This window comes from Hesperophylax consimilis, chromosome 22, assembly GCF_061612785.1.
Source record: "Hesperophylax consimilis isolate HC1 chromosome 22, BYU_Hcon_1.0, whole genome shotgun sequence".
NCBI classification, from domain to species: domain Eukaryota; kingdom Metazoa; phylum Arthropoda; class Insecta; order Trichoptera; family Limnephilidae; genus Hesperophylax; species Hesperophylax consimilis.
This window is the reverse complement of record NC_142857.1, coordinates 10,926,160-10,946,435: the sequence shown is the minus strand read 5'-3', so window position 1 is coordinate 10,946,435 and position 20,276 is coordinate 10,926,160. Positions and strand designations below refer to the sequence as shown.

The 20,276-nt window shown below is 35.0% G+C and overlaps 1 protein-coding gene across 7 annotated transcripts in view; it reads right to left on the bottom strand.

The window, feature by feature from the left end:
- Rbp (RIMS binding protein) overlaps positions 1–20,276 on the bottom strand; it is a 230,051-nt gene that overhangs the window by 59,318 nt on the left and 150,457 nt on the right. For all 7 annotated transcript variants that reach the window (XM_089645260.1, XM_089645264.1, XM_089645265.1 and 4 more), the window contains 3 exons: positions 15,131–15,334; positions 14,020–14,217; positions 11,614–11,808 (listed from right to left, as the gene is read on the bottom strand). In XM_089645260.1, the coding sequence (XP_089501386.1) occupies positions 11,614–11,808; positions 14,020–14,217; positions 15,131–15,334 (597 nt within the window). The remainder of the gene's footprint in view (positions 1–11,613; positions 11,809–14,019; positions 14,218–15,130; positions 15,335–20,276) is intronic.

The following is a 20,276-nucleotide window of genomic DNA, read 5'->3' as shown; positions in this document are numbered from 1 at the left end:
GTTTTGTAATAGTACCTAGATGGCGGCCATGGGTTATAAATTATAACAATGCTGATGCACTTACCCCGATGCAGCTTACACTGTTATAATGTACGGAATAAAAAAAATGATTTGCTCACTGTGTATGCACCTAGATTATTCTTATTGTAATATTACACGATTTTACATCCTACATAACCTAATATACATTTTTTAAATACATGTAATTGAATTTAGGCATGGTATATCATTACACATCTGCCCTGTTGATGGACACTGCAATGCTGTCCGAAACGTTGGCTAAAGAAGGAGGTAGCGCAACACGGCATAATACCCCAAAAACAAATCACTATAATAATTGAATTTAGATTATGTTTTCGCGAATAAATTATTGCAAATTATTGCGAATAAATTATTGCAAATTGAATGCACGAAACGGAATCTCGGAAGTGAAAATTAACCCACCTTCAGATATCCGATCGAGCTGAAACTCAGCAGATAGACTCGTTGTCGATGACAATGCATTCTATCAACTTTTGGTGGTAATCATGAACACACGCGGACTTATACGTATTTCTTTGAAATTAAATGTTAATATTCGAAATAAATGTCAGTCCTACCCAATCGGGATTTGGCTCACTTATTAGCGTGGTTGATTCCAGTCCTTGGGGAGGATGGTTCAATCCTCAGTCAACCAATTTTTTTTTCTTCTTGAAATTAACTACTATCCGGCCCAAGAGTTGGCGTAACTAGGACGAAAATTGAAAATAGATGTAATGTAGAAAAAAAACTATTTTATTTACTCGTTGATTTTTTGTTCTACAGTGGCGGCTAGTGACTTTTGGGTGTACTAGAGTGCTAATATTTACAAAAAATTGCATTTTTTATGTTTTTTGTATGAAGATTTTTCATAATATAAATTTTGAATCGAATCGATTTTTCAATCGAATTTCAGGAAATCGGCGCAGGCCACTGCAAAATTGAAATTTCCTAAAAATCTTCATACAAAAAGCGAATTTTCGAAAAAAAAAAGTTTTGGGTTGAACAACGTTAAAAATGTGGATTTTTCGAACGATCTAAAAAATTAAGAATTTTGGGTGATGATTTCATACAGCGATGTAATAGTGCACAGATACATTTTGTTTTCATGATTCTTATCTGAAAAATAATCTTGTTTTGGATCATTTGAATTTGAAGTACCTTTTATTGTGTTCAGTTTGGCAGCGGCCCAAAAACAAAGTTTTGATTTGAACAAGGATTGTTCACAGACGCGGGTTCAAGATTCGGAGAGGCTGCCAGTTCTTAAAAGGGAATTGCATTCATAATACCAAACTTTTCATTGATATTTAAACCACGGATTGCCTAGTTTTAAAAGAAAAAATATTTAGTTTATACAATTATATAATATCAAAATTTGTACAGGGTTTTCCAATAAGAAATGTTATTTTGATATTCAATCGTAAAAGATCAATGGTTTCGTCGCTTGTGTGGCACGTAGCGCCGTTTTGTTGAAAGTTAACGTTGTCCAGACCAATACCATCCAATTCCGGCCATAAAAAATCATTAATCATCTCTCGATAGCGCAATCCATTCACCGTAACTGATGTTCCAGCCTCATTTTCGAAAAAGTAAGGTCCAATGACTCCGCCGGACCATAAACCGCACCAAACAGTCACACGTTGAGGAAAGAGAGGCTTTTCAACAATAAATTTTAGGTTTTCCGAGCCCCAGATGCGACAATTTTGATTGTCGACGAAGTCACCGAGGTGGAAATGGGCCTCATCACTCTAGATGATTTGCATTTGATTCACTAAAGTGAATTTCAATGCATTTATTTATGGCGTAGTTTCTACTTGTCAAATGTAAAAAAATGACAGCTTCAAAAGTAACATCTACCAAAATAGCGGGCTGTTCAAAATAACACCTCTTATTGGAAAACCCTGTATATGATCCAATCTTAATTTGGCATAAAATTTGTCTAGCGGACAATATTCAGGGATCCGGGTATAACTAACTAACTAACTAACCATCACGCCGTTTCCCCGCAGGGGTAGGCAGAGAGGACGGACCGCCAAACAACTCGGTCTTGGCACACACTCCTTGCCTCATTCACATTCATACATCTTCTCATACATACTCTTCTATTATTCTGACTCTTGACATGGCCCGACTCGAGTATCTGATTCACTTGATCGTGCCATGTCTTCCTCGGGCGTCCCCGACTTCTGCTACCATTCACATTTGCATCATATATCCTCCTTACACTCCTATCTTCGCTCATTCGCTCTACATGCCCAAACCATCTAAGCGTCCCTTTCTTAATCTTACTCATTACGCTTACATCAGCCTTGCACTCTTTGCGGATCTCCACATTCCTCACACGATCAAACATGGTTTTACCACACATACGCCTCAGGGATCTCATTTCAACAGCATTTAATCTACTTTCATCCTTTCTTTGCCAGTTCCATGCCTCACTTCCATACATCAAGGTAGGTACCAGCACTCCGTTGTGGACTGCTAACTTCGCTTCTTTGGACAATTTTTTGTTAGCGCCTACGGCGTTTAGTCCTCCATTAACGGAATTACCTGCATTTACCCTTCTTTCGATATCTCTGTCAGCCTTCCCATCTCTCGTAAACATACTTCCTAAATACACAAACTCATCCACCTGCTCCAAGTATTCCCCATTCACAATTATATTGCACACTGTTTTCGTACTCTCTCTTTCAAACACCATTACTTTAGACTTACTTACATTCATCATTAACTCATTCTTCATGCATACTTCGTTCATCCTAGACACGAGAGACTGTAGATCATCTATACTATTAGCAATCAGCACCGCATCATCAGCATACAACAGGCAACATACTTTCAAATTATTCAAATTCGCGCCCAATCCCACCTCTTTCAATTCTTGCATACAATTATCCATGTATAGATTGAATAACCACGGTGACATTACGCAGCCTTGTTTAACACCTTTTGTGATATCAAACCACCCCGTAAAACCACCGTTTACCCTAACACATGCAACGCTTCCCTCATACAGAGACGCAATTGCCTGAATCAGATTCGTATTCACTCCATACTTGGACAACACCTTCCATAGCTTTTTTCTGTCGACTCGGTCGTATGCTTTTTGTAAATCTACAAAGGCACAGAAAAGTTTCTGGTTTTTTGCCAGAAACTTCTCAGTGAGCATACGCAATGAGAATATCTGGTCCATGCACCCCCTTCCACTCATGAAAGCACCTTGCACATCCCATATTTTATCCTTTGTTTCCTTTCTTACTCTTTCAATCAAAATTCTACCATACAGCTTGCCAACTGAACTAAGCAGGCTAATAGCCCTATGATTCCCACATTCCATACGTGACCCTTTACCTTTGTATAATGGCATGATCACAGCCCTTCTCCAATCTAAAGGCGTGTAACCTTCCTTTAAACATTGGTTAAAAAGATTGCACAACCATGTGAGAATTACACGGCTACCTCCTTTAAAATATTCAGCAGCAATATTGTCAAACCCAACAGCCTTACCATTCTTCATACATTTAATCGAGCTTTCTATCTCATCCATGCTAATTTCGGTAACATTCACTCCATCGTCATTCATATCTGATTCGCCACTGGAATCACTGTCATTCACTTCGCTTTCGAAGACTTCCTCGAAATAATTCATCCATCTCTCTTTTATTTTTTCCTCATTCGTCAACATTTTTCCATCTTTTGATTTTATCACTTTCATGCTTCCGTTTTCTGGGCCACTCCGGGACCTTTTGACTTCTTTCCAAAACAACTTAATGTTTTCTTGGAAATGGTTTGTCATTTTCATTCCTTCTTCCTCTTCCAGGCGTTTCTTTCGTTCTTTCACTCCAACTCTTACTTTTTTCTTACATTCCTTATATACTTCTTTCGCTCGATACTTCTCTTCGCTGGAAGCACTGCCAGCCGCAATCAGACACAACCATGCTTTCTTCTTTTCTGAGACCAGTGCTTTAATCTCATCATCCCACCATGCATCACCTTTCTTCCTACCTTGCGTACTTATTCCACAAACCTCCCTAGCAGATTCACAAAGACACACTTTTATGTGGTTCCATGTTTCGTCTATGCTTAGACCATCCATTTCCTTCGCATTCAATCTTATCTCTGCACAATTCACATACTTACTTCTCACATTATCGTTTTGCAGTTTTTCTATTTCGACTCTTGTCGGAGCTGGTACCGTTTTCACTTTAGAGCGCCAACCGCGAAAGAGGTTTACTCTCGACACTACAAGAAAGTGGTCAGTTTCGACCTCAGCCCCTCTGAAAACTCTTGTGTCCTCGGTAACAGCTCTCAACCTAGAGTCAATTACTACAAAATCAATAATTGACCTCTCATTTCCTCTTTCCCACGTATATTGGTGGATACCTTTATGATCGAAGAAAGTATTCGACACAAACAGGTTCCACTCTAAACATACTTCAAGCATTCTGTTCCCGTTGTCATTCGTTCTTTTATCCCCAAACATACCTAAGACCGAATCAAATCCGTCACGTCTAATTCCCACCCACCCATTCAAATCGCCTGCCATTATAATCCTTTCGTTCATATTTTTTAGTCTCATTACAACATTCACACCAGTCCAAAAATCATCTTTCACTTCATCGCTTTCAGAATTAACATTCCGGGTATAGATTCTCCAATACAGGCTGCTCGCAATTACCATTAAAAGGACATATATTGGTCGACATTCTTATTCTTGAATCTCCTCGAAGGTACATAATTACATACGCCAAACGTCAAAAGTCATTCCATTCGAACAACGATTGGGTCGAACAACTCGTTGTTCGAATGGAATGACTTCGTCGAGAATCGAGGCCCAGAAGGTTTAGTACGGACGATCGAGAAATCCGTTTTCTATGGTCAGTTAAAGATATTTGCGAGCACGGTCAGAATATGATTTCGATACTCGGTTGACAAAGGCCGCTACTTTTAGCGCAACCTCCAAGGTGTCGGATATGAACGACTTTTTGGATATTGTCGTTCGATATGCAAAATAACTGGCTTATTAATGATTGGGGTGAATTAACTAAGCTCTTAGAACTGAAAAAAATCGTCTACACGATCTAATAATTAATTCAGCTAAAAAGCGATCAATTGATTCCATTCGAGCTTCACAAAAAGTTATAAGTTATGGGTATGAATTATGACCTCATGAAATAACTAACTCTCTTTTAGTATCAAAAAGTACATGAGAACTTCCAATGTATATTAAAGATAATATTAGTTGAAGTTAATTCTTAATTGCCATTTTTTTGTATCTGATAGTATTATTGTCCCAGCGTCTGGACGGTGTAGGCCCTCTGATTGGTCAAATTTAAATTGTCTGTTTCGGGTAACTTGAATATTAAGACACAATTCCATACTAAAATAGGATCGCCTCATAATAATACGAGATTTCTTCATAAGCATCGTTTCTGCTCATATAATTTTTGGATAATATCGAAGAAAATATGTTTTAGAAAGTTCATAATCCATTGGATTAATTACATTACAATGAAAATTCTCCACAGTTACGTGATTATGTTTGACGTTTATAAAAATTCACGCGTTTCTTCAAGATGGCCGACAGAGCGCACCTCTGGCGGCTTAAAAACGAACCAAATGCCTGGCGCGAATATTTAAATATGCAGCTAACAATACTTGACTACTTACCATTAACAAGCGTTTTATAAGAAGATTTCTTCTGGAAGCTTATCACTTTGTAATGGCATTTATCATTATTTTTTATATTTTTTTTTCTTATTAATTATATCTGATTTTATATTGGCATGTTTTCTAATTTCTAAAATTGCAAAATTATTTATTTGCGATGCTTTATATCCTGAGTGAAGTATTTTAAGACCTGAATTTTTATCGAAAGTGTGATCATTATTTAAAAGATTATTTGCAAACTCAGATTCACTATTTCCATTTATAGCCCTGCGATATTCTTTAGTTCTGACTTCAAAGTTTCTATTGGTTCTACCTTTGTAAAAGAAATTACAATCATCTCAATTGAGTTTTTAAACTCCTGTTTTTTTTTTGTTTGAATTTTGCTATCATTATTATTAAGAATATATTTCTTCATTGTTATTAGTGTAAAACGCCAGTTGAATGGTACCAGGATTGTTTATATATATATAATTTTAGAAGTATCGTTATCCACAAACAGAATTCTACGCCATTGTTTATTTCTATCTTTAGAAAGACCGTTTGAAGAGAATGTGTTTAATTTTTTTATTTAGTATTTCAACTGTCAATTTATTAGAATAACCGTTATTAAATGCTATTTGTCTTATGAATATATTGTTTTATTTGAATTTTTATGAATATATTGCTATTTGTTTTTTTCAGGTCTTAAAATACTTCACTATAAATAATTTTTAAATTTTAGAAATGAGGAAACATATTAATATAAAAGCAGATATAATTAACAAGAATTTTTTTTATAAACTCTCTTTTAAATATTTTCCCACTCAACTGGTCTTTCCCGTCTAACGATATTGTAATTCCTAATTATTATAAACCCAGCCTACTCTTACTCCTCCCCCCTCCTTCCACTTCTTCTTTCCCAATTGCAATCTATATTTAATTTTTGACTTCGGTGTATACACAATAAAATGTAAACATTATATTTATTTATTTATTGGACAATTTGCATAGCGCCGCTTTTGTGAGATATCACCTCAGGGGCGCTATATTGTAATAATCTACCTTTATATATAGATTTTTACTCTCCTGATGAAGGTGTATATATAATCTAGCTTTAAACTTTATTAGATACAGTAACAGTTGTAGGTAAAGAATTACCACCAGTTGGAGTAAAATTAACACCTTTTAATTAAACCGACTGCTAATGTCATCGCACAATTACCCTCCTTTTATTCATAAACACGGGTACAATTAATCAATATGTAATAATCTATTATTTAAGTCAACTTTGTTAAAACTATCTTTAATTGTGACAAACTAAACGATATTGATTCAACTTATAGACATTGACGGTTGTAACACATATTTAAGCACTGCAAGTCTCCTATGAGCTAATTATATTAGGTACGATAACAGTTAATATCAGTTGTAGACATGTAGTCAATAATAGTGTTTCATTTGAAATAATCCATCACAAATACGTAAAATTTCATTTATTCAAACAACTGTCATTCTTATTATGCGTAAATTTAGAATGTTATTATTAATTAACTCCTTCCTGTTCCGTGTTTTAACAATATATATACTCACCCTCTCTCTGTGAATGTTCTAATATCTATCTATTAAATGTAACTGTTGTTAATATCACTTAAAATGGGCGAAGCCCAAGGAAGAGCCGCCCGCAGGGCCTAGCAGAAAAAAACCCGCGGAGCGGGTTTTTAACTGCTAGTTTTTAACTATTACGTAATCGTCTGATAAAGGAATAACAATGCATGAAGAGATGCGCCAGGGTTGCCAGTGTTTATCGATTATGATTTATTGCGTTATCAATATCGGTCTGGATACAATCATCGCAACCGTGCTCGGGAAAACGGTATAAAATCATCGGTAATTACGCTTATCTTATCGATTGTTAAATTGTCGATGTCACTTTTCCCAGACCACCTATGTTGCTCATTATGAGTACACTACTTTTACAACTATTAAATATTTTTATTAGTATGCGTTAAATTAAAAATACAGAAGTAGTATGACCTCTTTTTATGTGAATATTATCCCAACCGTCCGGAGACAGTGAGGACATAGTATCTACAGTTGGGGTACGTTGTGAAACTGATGGTAGTGGGGAGGGAAAGGAAATGGAGAAGAGGAACCTGGCTATTCAGATCTGGTCATCAAACATGGCTAAAGGCATTTCAGGCAACGTTTCAAAATTTGATTGGTGATCTTAAACCAGAGCGATAATGAAAGAATCTTTCATTCTGATACGTGCCTTTAATATACTACGCATTATTTTAAATGAATAAATTGTGAAATAACTCCAATTAAACAAATGCAATTTTAAAAGATCCATTGCTCATGATTAAAATAGTAAGCATCATCTAGAATTTATAGACAAAACTGTGCAAATGTCAAACCAACAGATTTTCTTGTATATAGATTAATAAATTGATTGTTCCTTAAGGCGATGCCATACGTAGTAATGCAAAATCATGTGTTTTTGGTTTGAAAATTTGGTCGCCTAGAAATGTTTCAGATACTTTAATTAAACACTGCGAGTAGAATACATCTTGGCCTTTGAAATAATCGAGTATTTTTTAGATAAGTCTTTTTATCAGCCCAGAAAAAAATAATGTAAGGGCCTATTAAAACTGCTTTAAAGTTCAAAATCTCCTACTTACGAACCCATTTTCGGTTATGATTTTATTGTATAATGTGGAAAATTAAGTTATTTATTAAATGGTCGAAAAAAAATTAAATGTTTATGCCTGAACATCCACAAAATAAAATAAAAGGCACTTTTTGGCCATGTTTTTTTCTTGCATAAATCAAAACAGGCGGATGGTGTTAAGCGGGAATTTAAACCTTATCGCCATCTACGTAAGGGTTGTTATTGATAGCGGCTCAATTTAAAATATTACACGACGTGGTGCATCGCCTTAATTAATTTCTTTCTTTTTTAGAAACTAGATAAAATTATCCCTCCGGTGTACGCATTTAAAATAAACATTACTATTCTATAAAGATACTTTTATAAAAAATGGACGCCCGGTCAAATATGACCCTCAAACGTTGGAGGGGTTGTTTGACGCGATGAACAATTTAAAAAAAGATAAAAATACTTTTATAAAAAATGGACGCCCGGTCATATACGACCCTCAAACGCTGGAGGGGTTGTTTGATGCGATGAACAATTTAAAATTCGTAACTTTAACTTTCATCAATAATTCCGGAACGCCCCTGTTTATGAATATACAATATAGTGATAGTAGGTACCTACAGAAGTTTGTTTGCCCGGGGGCCGCGGCCGGTCCAAGTTATACAGCCACTCAACGAGTCTGCAGTGGCGCGTCGACCAGAAAACTTTCATCATTATGAATGGTTCCATTCGCCACAGTTTTATGTGCACGATGTAATGAATACATTTTATTCATATTCGATGTTTGATGGAATGAATGATGCAAGCGTAACGATATAAGTATTTATGATGAACCGCGTAGTTAAAATATTACTATTAGTAGATTTTTTGCGAGGATGTCAAGTTGATAAAAATGTAATATCGCCTATATGATAACATAACACAAATTATTTTGAGTTCTGGAATACACATGAGAGGATATAAAAGTTATTACTTAGGTGCCTAAAAGCAGCGACGGCTCGTGATTTTTGGGTGCAATAGAGTGCTAATATTAAATAAAATGATATTACGATTTTTTTTAATATTCTGTTTTTGGTGTGAAGATTTTCAGGAAATTTCAGTTTGGCAGTGCGCTTCACCGATATCCTGAAAATATTAGAAAAAAAAAAGTTTTCGGCCACACCGACATCTATAGCCCCATGTACATATTTTCAAAAAATAACGCTCTAGTGCACCCAAAAATTACGTGCCGCCACTGCCTAAAACACTAGAATTAAATAATAAATAGTTTATTGTGGATTTAAGCTTAACCGGTTTAGTGCCAATCACTCTTATGGGCGGACCAATGATACGTAATTTTGATGGTAATAAAAGCTACTGGCTGCGAATGTGTTAAAACAGTTGCATCAAACAGAAGACACGAAAAGTGCGTAAATTTAATGACACCACAAATTTCAGGTGTTTAAAAAGACACTATACTCTAAAATATATTCGGAATTTTATCGACGTAAGTAAAGAAGGAGTGTACAAAAATATGCGGCGCGCGGCCCAGTGCGTATTGGACGGACCACGGTCGAATTTACCCTGGCAAGCCTTGAAAATGGATCTTTCCGAGGGGGATATTTTAATTAGTTCTGATGAAAATATTATTAAATCTCAGATATTACAACGTTTTAAGGTGGTTTCTAAGTAAAAAAAAGTTTAATGGTTTGTATTAAAATAAACATTCTTCTATCGAAAAATATTTAAGTTAAAAAAAAGTTGAAATTTTTCGATAAAAGATTTTAAAGTAGTTAAAAATAATATTCAATGCCCAGAGTTGCTAAACAAGATTCCATTCAATGTACCTCGCGTTCAACACGCTCTTGTGTCCTGTTCAGGGTTGATCAAAGCAAAACGAACTATAATCAGAATTCTCGCCTGAACAGACTATGCAATATTAGCGTATTATCCAAGGTTGATATTTTCAGTTGCGAACTTACCAAATACAAGAGGTCCATAAAAGAATATTTCTCTGATGGTATGTGAATAATGTTTATGTCTCTATTGTTTATATCTCTATTATGATTTGATTTATATCTACAACCTCTCTCCATGGCTATAGATGTATTGTTTTGTAAATTTTTCGTTTTATATAATCTTTTGTTTTGTATAATATTTTTAATTCATATTCCTTTCTCATAAGTTTAAATAACTTATTCCATATTATGCTGTCTCAGTTAAAATCACAAGGATAAAATCCATAATTGGTTTTATTTTACTATATAATACTTATGTACAAACTGATTAAATGTAAATTGTCGATTTCCCGAAAATGAATAAATAAATAAATAAAGTTGCTTGTCTTTTTTACTTCTACATCGTGTAGAATCACCTTTCCGAAGTTGGCAAACTTTACCCCCGGACACCTGTGTATTGAGGTGGAGACATTGCATGCGAATAAATTTGGGTGGTGGACTGTATTTAATGTTTTCTTAACCTTTCAAATTGACATAACTATTTGAGAAGCAGGTTATTTAGTAAGAATTGGGAACTGACTTACTCCTGGTCTTTCGAAACACGTCTTGTGAGAGCACAAGAAAAAAATTCTGGTTCTCTTAGGAGAATTGATATAAAATGCATTCCGAGGGTCACTTAATTTGTACACAGCTTGTCTTAATATATTTTTTAATTTTATTTATTACAAAATAAAACATTACAAAATAATAAGTTATAATGTATTATTCCCAGTGAGTTTACAAAACTCATTTTGGGAAAGACAACATTATATTAAAGACAAGACAACATAGTTCAAAATAATGAATGTGTCAGTCATTAATAAAACTGCTGAGGAAATAGCTTTTAAGAGCTTTTGCCAATGTCTTTTTGTTCGTTGCCGGAAGTTTTAGATTACTAGGTAATGTGTTATATTGCTCATGTGCAATGTATTGTAAGGAGTTAATTCCAAATTTAGTCATATAAGTAGATGACAATAAGTGTATTTTATTTTGTGATCGTGTTTTGGGCTAGTGTATGTCGGAAATTAAAGACTGGCTTAGTGTTGGTGTGTGAGGACTGTTGAATTATTTGTAGAATGGCAGTTGTGATGTTATGAATGATAAATGACATGGTATTGATAAAATATTACAATTTTTATTCAGGTAGGTAATCCAAACTGTCAGAAAGGGAGAGGTAATTGGATAAGGGAACGCAGGGGAGAGAAAGCAGGAACATATGTTAGTTGGATATACATAGTTGCGTCAACAATCACTAAAGGAACAATAGGTATGTGGATATCATCAAAAAATGTAATTAGAAATTGGACTCACCGTTACACATTTTGGATTAAGCCCCAATAGTTTGTTGATATCTATGAGCGCGTGGTCTCCTGTTGGTGAATCCACGTCAGTGACCTTCTTCCCGTCGGCGTACACCGCGTATCCCGTGACAGGGCCGGCTGCGGGAGGCCTTCCCACGGGCTGCCACGTCACCAATAGGGTGCCGTCCTGAGGCCCGGCTTCCACCTGGATATGAACAGTAAATTGTGACGTATGTGGTTGTAGAAGGATAATGAAATTATGTGGATTGCATCCACTGGATAAGCCTCGAAAGTTGTTTATTTGAAATCAATAATGTGGTAGTTGAACGTTGGCTGATAGAAAAAACTGAAGTGTGTTCAATCCTTCTACCCATCGGACGTTAACATATTCAGGTCATCTCATATGTTGATTTTTATGAAAATATATTAAATTTAAAGAGTTATTAACGACAGTAAAATTATTTATACCACCCCGCGTGTACTGTGAAGTCACAAGCTTTTCGGCCGGCCGCAAATATTAACATTGTGACGACTTGTATCTTCGATACTATTTGTTATCTGCTGGCCGCAAATATTAAAGATTTGACGGCTTGTGTCTTCGGTACTATTTGGTATTTATATTAACAGTTTGACGGCTTGTGTCTTCGGTACTATTTGGTATTTGCCGGCCGCAAATATTAACAGTTTGACGGCTATAATCTTCGGTACTATTTGTTATTTGCTGGCTATATTTATGTTTGGTTATTAACGTTTTGATGGCTTTAATCTTCAGTACTATTTGGTATTTGCCGGCCGCAAATATTAACAGCTATACGGCTGTGATCTTCGGTAATATTTGTTATTTGCCGGCCGCAAATATTAACATTGTGACGACTTGTATCTTCGATACTATTTGTTATCTGCTGGCCGCAAATATTAAAGATTTGACGGCTTGTGTCTTCGGTACTATTTGGTATTTATATTAACAGTTTGACGGCTTGTGTCTTCGGTACTATTTGGTATTTGCCGGCCGCAAATATTATCAGTTTGACGGCTATAATCTTCGGTACTATTTGTTATTTGCTGACTATATTTATGTTTGGTTATTAAAGTTTTGATGGCTTTAATCTTCAGTACTATTTGGTATTTGCCGACCGCAAATATTAACAGCTATACGGCTGTGATCTTCGGTAATATTTGTTATTTGCCGGCCGCAAATATTAACAGTTTGACGACTTGTATCTTCGGTACTATTTTGTGTTTGCCGGCCGCAAATATTAAAGTTTTGACTGCTTTAATCTTCGGTACTATTTGGTATTTGCCGGCCGCAAATATTAACATTTTGACAGCTTTTGACTTCGGTAATATTTGGTATTTGCAGGCCGTAAATACTAACATTTTGACGGCTTCTATCTTCGGTACTATACTCTTCATTTTAAAATTTCATGTTCCAAAGATCCAATTCCAAAGTTATGTCCTCGCCGTGCTCTAATTCAAATGAAACATTTCTAAAAAATATGAAATTTACTTTAGAAGACGATTTCATTCTAATGTTTTTTATATTGAACATCCATTTTGGAAAAAAATCGAATAGTACCGAAGATACAAGCCGTAAGAGCCGTAACAATGGAAAGTGTTTTGAACATATCTACAGATTATGTTAATAATATAGGAATGTTAGTAATGCTGTGGTTGAAATATGATGAAGGAACTGAGCGAACATACTCCAGCTTAATACATAGATAGCAGACAGATGAAATAAAATGTAGTTGTGTAGTTGTTGAAAGTTAAACGCCTAATTTTCTGGTTGAAACGTGACAATTTAGTACCAAGTTGAAAATAATGAATCAGCTGAAGAAGCTCTGAATTTTTAGCAGTAAAGGTATATAACAAACTCCCACTTAGTATCAAACAAATCAAAACAAAAAACAACTGCATTAAGAACATTAAATCTTGGCTTAAGGAATTACCGGAAAAAGAACTTACTAGCATATTTAAAACATCGTCGTAGAAGTTTCTGGAAACCCTTACCCAAAACATGGAGTCATACCATAGAAGTCGCTGAATAACTTATCCAAAACCTAGTCCCCCTCAGCACAGGATCTCCTAGTGAGGAGGACTATGAATATAATCAACATCTATTTTTTATATATATATTCTTATAAAAATTTAAAAAAAATGTATAATATAGCTACTAAATAAAAAAAGCTATGTTGCGTACAATTTAGATATTAGTGTAACGATATTGAAGAAATTACAACAAACTCCAAGATATAATTGAAATAAGTAGATGGTTTAAGGACCACGAGGCAATTTGAAAGAGTACAGTTCGATGGCTCACAAATGAAGAATAAAATATTATATTAAATCAATTCAAATATCTGATGATGAGAAATAGCCAACAGTAAAGGAAGCAGTTCCAAATATGATTTCTCACCATGATATCAACTGGCGGGTCCGGCAGCCCCTTGGGCAGGGTCCGGAAGTCCGTGTAGGCCCCGGGCGCTTCTTCCACGGGGGCCCCGGGTGGGGGCCCTGCCCGCAGGTGCTTCGCCCTGACGGTCACGCGGTACTGCGTGCTGGGGGCCAGTCCGGTGATGGTGTGGCGGTATACTCCGGGTTTTACTGTGCGTACCTGAAAAGGGAATATTATGAAAAGATGACGAGATAATTAGCAAAATAAGCTTTTGCATAAGGGCGTTGAAAAGGTTAATAAAGAGGGGTAGAAAAAGGTTTGGCTTTGTAGATGTGGTCAATAAAGTGGATAGCCCTTCTCGCCCTGGAGAACTTTATTATCAAAGCAAGTCATACCAAAATATATCATATCATATCCAAAAAAATAACATGCTGATGCTTTACTTATCTACCAGCCATAAAATGCCTGCATTATTCTACATTAGGGTGTTTCGAAAAATCTTTTTTTGGAAATTCAAAATATCTAGTTGATAAAAAGATGTCTACATCAATCCACATTATTGCAAAGAAATTGCCAAATTTTGAAACATCTAGGTTTCCCGGAAGATGCCTTAAGTTTATAAATTTCTTAAAATAAAAATTCCGTTTTTAATAATAATAAAGGATGAAGTGTTTTTTTTCCAAGTTGAACATTTTCAATAATAGGGTGTACAATAAAAGTACACAAGCGATATATTTTCATAAATCTGTATTAATGGCGCTGGGAACAGCAAATTTGACAGAATCTAACAATTTGGCTGGCCAAGTCCTCCATCACGACAGAAGCAACATTTCCGCTTACTTTGGTGGTAGTAAGAGATTTAAAAATTATTGTTAAGTTATTCCTAACATGAAAATGATTGTCTTTTTTTAAAAAAACACTTGGAAAAAAATTATAAACACTAAGCCTTTCGCGGGAGACTTAAATGTTTTTCAATTGGGCCATTTTTTATGATCGATGGAGACTCTACATAAAGTTTTGAATTTCCGATACACCCTATTGTACATGTACATGACCTCAGTAACAAAAGACTCCAGACTGAAAGAAGACCATATAACTAACCGATGACAATATAGACATCATGGATCCTTACCTCCACATTATTGACGCAGACGACATGCTGATGGTTGGAGTTGGCCGGCAGCCAGGAGATGACGGCCTGACTGCAGGTGACACCGCTGGCCCTGACCGAGGAAGGCCCCAGGCTAGAGGTGTCTCTGCCGATAACCATGGTGCAGGCAGCATCTCTTGAGACCCGACGGTTGATGGTGACAGAGCGAACAGAGATTCGATGTGGCTAATAAAGAAAAAGATCGATTATTAGTTTCATCGTAAATGATGTGAAAATCGAATCATGTTCATCAGAAGACCGGTTTATGTCTTGTGTGTGCATTATCACTTGCAAGCAATAACAACAATTGTCACATTTTCAGTTAACTCGGAATTTTGTCTTAAAATAGTGTAAAACTAGCTCAGACCCGTGAAAATAACACGGGATATTATAATTCCAATTTATGAAAATGACAAAAATATTGTCCGCTTAATTAAACATTACACTAGAAGTTCGGCGAACAGTGGACCCCGCATCTAAAAAAGTACGTTTCATATTTTCTCCTATTTAATAAATCAAAACCAAAATCTCCTTCGAAATCACAAGATTTGTAAGTAAGTACTTAAATACCTACTTATGTATTTAATTTGTCCAAAGAAACGTTACTATCTCAACTAAAATGCTTTTTTCAAGCTTTCTTCAGACAGGTAGGTACTATAATATTGAAAAAATATGCGAATTAGAAAGTCCAAATAAACAACGATTTCACAGTTGAAAGAAGAATTCCTGAACCATTGAAATGGCCACCAACACGGAAATACAAACAAATCTACAGACAGACGAAATGCAAAACGGTAGATTCTTTTTTTTAAAAATTTGTTTATTTATACGCCCATTGGGCTTTTACATACATAGTTAATAAAAAAATAATATTCTGAAGATTGCAAGTTCACAAAAATAATAGTAAAAATACAAATAACCATATCCATTTGACATATTATAACAGCAAGTAAATAGTACAAAAATAAGAATATTCCTACTCCTAAGTTATACAGACTTAAATTAGTTAATAAGAAATGTAAAGTTTATATGTAAATACTAGGTAGTGGCAGCAGTAACATGATACAATACGACGCATAGTGTATGAGGCCTTTGAGTAAGAAAGCTAACGAAATAATTATTATTGGCAGTATTGTTAACAAATATACTGCGTTTGACTTGTTGTAGTGGCCTGCTCAATCGAGGGCGATCGGTCAGCCATTTTACATAGTTTTTATTAAAAAAATATTGTGCAGATTATAAATAAAGAATATTAAAGCAATAATATAACATTCACCATTAGACATATAAAACCAAGCAAATCTAAACATGATAGTTTGTAGGTATAAGCCTGTTTTGTCAATCTTGAGGAAATAATTCAATAAGAGGTGCAATAACTAGATTTTTATTTTAAAATTTCTAATATTTTGGTTTTAAATTTGGAAACCGATTGGAAATGATAGACATCGATTGAACTATATTTGTTTCCAAGTGTATGAAGCCTTTGAGTTTACGAAGTAATTATTGGCAGATTTGGTAACAAAATATAGAGCATTTAAACGGGTATCACGGGTAGGTATACGCAAATTAATTAAGCTCGTTAAATCGAGGGCGTCCAGGTTGCCATTAGATATATTGAAAAGGCAAACTAAGTCACTCACTGTGCGTCTTCTAGTTAAATCGCTTAGGTTTAGTAGTTCCATTAGACATGTATAATTAAGTTCTTCGATTGGTATTCCAAGTTTGTAATTAATAAACCTTAGAAATTTATGTTGTACTCTTTCGATTTTTTGCTGATGAGTCTTATAAAATGGAGCCCAGATTGTTGAGTTGTACTCCAAATTACTTCTTACCAACCCAGTATAAAGCAATTTGAAGGAATTAATTGTTTTAAATTCTTTTATCGTCCTCAGAATGAACCCCAGGCATTTCATGGCCTTGTTGGTTATTTCATTTATATGAGGAACAAAAGTTAATTTACTGTCAAATAATATACCAAGGTCCTTAATTTATTCGACTCTTTTTAGGACATTGTTGTTGATGCTATATTGATATTTAATGAGATTTTTGATTCGGGTAAAAGTTATCGATTGACATTTTTCAATGTTGAGGAACAGTTCATTAAGGGTGCACCACTCTTGTAGCCTCACAAGATTTGATTGCAATACGCTACAGTCATTATGATTAGTTATTGTTTTGTAAATTTTTAAATCGTCCGCAAATAAAAGTATCATAACTCCATCAAAGATGGTAGTTATGTCATTAATAAACAAGGAAAATAACACTGGGCCCAGATGTGACCCCTGTGGGACTCCGGTGAAGATTTCAAAGTGATGTGAAAAATGTGAATTGATTTTTACTGATATTTTTCTTTTGTGAAGGTAGCTTCGAACCATCTTAAAATATGCCCAGTTATACCTAAGGATCTTAGTTTGTTTAAAAGAATTTTATGTGAGACTTTATCGAAAGCCTTACTAAAGTCTGTGTACACTACATCTGTTTGAAGACGATTGTTCATGGAATTAGTTATATATCATTAAGTTTGTTAGAGTAGATCTTTTTGCTATGAAACCGTGTTGTCGATGTGAAATTACTTTATTGATTTCAGGCGAGAGTTTAGAGAGCAGGACAGATTCAAGTATTTTCGGGATTGACGAATGGATACAGATAGGTCTATAGTTGGATATATCAGATTTATCACCTTTCTTGAATATTGGAGACAGAAAGCTTGTTTTCCATTTTATCGGAAAAATGCCAGTTTTTATGGACAAATTAAAAAGTTTAGTTAGAGGATAAGTCAATACTGATGAGCATTTCGATAAGAAGATTGGGGGAATGTTATCAGGACCAGCCGATTTCTTAAGGTCAAGGGATTTTAATTTGGTTCTTATATCACGTTCTTCAAATATGCATTGATTGAAATCGATGTTATTATTATTAGGTGTTGTGGCGTCGAGCATTGGTGAGTTGTTTGTAGAAGCATAGATTTTACTGAAGAATTCAGCAAACAGATTAACAACTTATTGGGAATTATCGGCCGTTTTGTTATCTAAATACATGTTAGAGGGAATACCGGAGTCATTGTTGTTAAGTAATTTTAAAAATTTAAAGATGTTATGGGGGTTGGCAAGAGCCAATTCTTCACAGTTGTCGATGCACTTTTTATAACATTGCTTGGACATTTTTTTGGTTAACTTTCTGAGTTCGTTAAATTTAGCGTAATCAATAGGATTGCGTGTTGATTTGTAGATTTTATGAGCTATTTTTTTGTCTCTAATTATTTTAATGAGATCCTTACTGAACCACTTTGGATAGTTATGTACATATATTTTTGAGACAGGTACAAGCGAATCAATAGATTTATTTAAAATTGAGTAAAATTTATCTACCATTTCATTTATGTTTTCTTCAGAGTCCAAGAAGTTCCAGTCAGTTGAAGATAAAAGATTGGTGATTTGATTATAATCGGCTTTGAAGAAGTTCAATTTTGTTGATGCCGATGGATTTATTTTTTTAATTGAACTGTTGCATTCGATCAGTAGAGGGGGGTGAGATTTGTCTATTGGGAGTAAAGATTCAATAGATGCGGATACTTTAACAAATAAAGAATTTGAAAAAACTAGGTCGATAAGACGAGAATTAATATTGAGTACATAGTTTAACTGTCGTAGATTTAGAAAATTTGACATCTCGATTATCTCATGAGAACCATGGTTGATGTTGTCCGTGGTAGAAGTTTTATTGTTATCAATGTCCCATACAACATTTGGCAGATTGTAGTCTCCTGTCATAATCATGGTGGCGCCAGGAAATTTCCTTCTGATTGTTTCGATTTCGAAGTAGTGGTCCTTGTATAATTGGGCGTCGGAAGATGGGGGAATGTAGATACAGCCAATGATGATTTTTTCACTTTTGGTGGACACCATGATGAATAATTGTTCAAGATGTGTATGTATGCACTTGAGTTTTCTTGATTTGAGTCTATTGTTTATGGATAACAATACACCTCCTCCTCTGGTTTTAATGCTTTCGCTTCTGTCTTTTCTATATACTGTGTGATTAAAGAAGCCCAATTCGGAAGTTTCAATGTTTTTATTAAGCCAAGTCTCAGTGAAGGCGTAGGAGTCGTGGTTTAAAGTTGGTAAGTTTGTTTTCAGGTCCTGTAATTTTGTCCGAATTCCTCGTACGTTTTGATAGTATAATGAAATTTTAGTGTTTAGTTTTTTGGGATTGTTTTAACGATTGTAGGATTGTTATTAATATATTTTATTGTGATATCCGTTTCACCTGAAGACTTCCTTTTTTCCAGTTCTTCTCTTAAATCTATTAAATATTTACGTTGTAGAAAAGACTGGTCTTGATAAATTCGGATATGATTTTTCAGAGTGTCTTTCTTTTTTAGTAGAATTTTCGGCCATTTAGCTTCCGGAAATTCAACTTTTATACTTCTCGGTTTGTCAGTTTTCCGAATACCCAATCTGTAGATTTTTATGTCAAGGTTTGTTGTCGAGGCATCCATATCGGAGATAATTTTCTTAACTGCCGCGATATCACTATTAATTGATTCAGTCTGAGATGATGAAGTATTCTCCAGAATGTTATGAATAATTAGATTTTTGTCTCTGTAGATTTGTTCTTTCATTTCAGCGAGGATTTCGCACACGGTTTGGGTTTGGGCTTGAGGGGAGCACACATTTGGATTTGAACTTTTTAGAGCCGTTAACTCGCCCTCAAGGTTTGCCATTTTTACTGCCATTTGAGCGATGGTTCCTAATATATCGTTTGTTCTAGGTATTATTTTAGCGATCTGCTCCTTTGTAAATTTATTGTTAGGCTCCATTATCATATTGGTCAATAAGTTGACTGCGTCCTTCGCCAGTGAAATATAAGCCTGAGCGTCCATATTAATAAAAAAATTGTAAAATTTTAATTGAAGATATGGCTGGTGGGACTGCCTTGTTTCCGCTGCGCTTGTAGTAACCGCTATGAATGATAGCGAGTAGGTACCTCTGGCCAATACACTGAAATACACTATGCACTGTATGCGGAGAGAGTTTGGTATCCGCTACCCACACAGTTCGCGTTGAATAATGTCACAAATATATTTGGTGCACTTGACTTTTTTGTATTATTCGTTTCGAGTTATTAT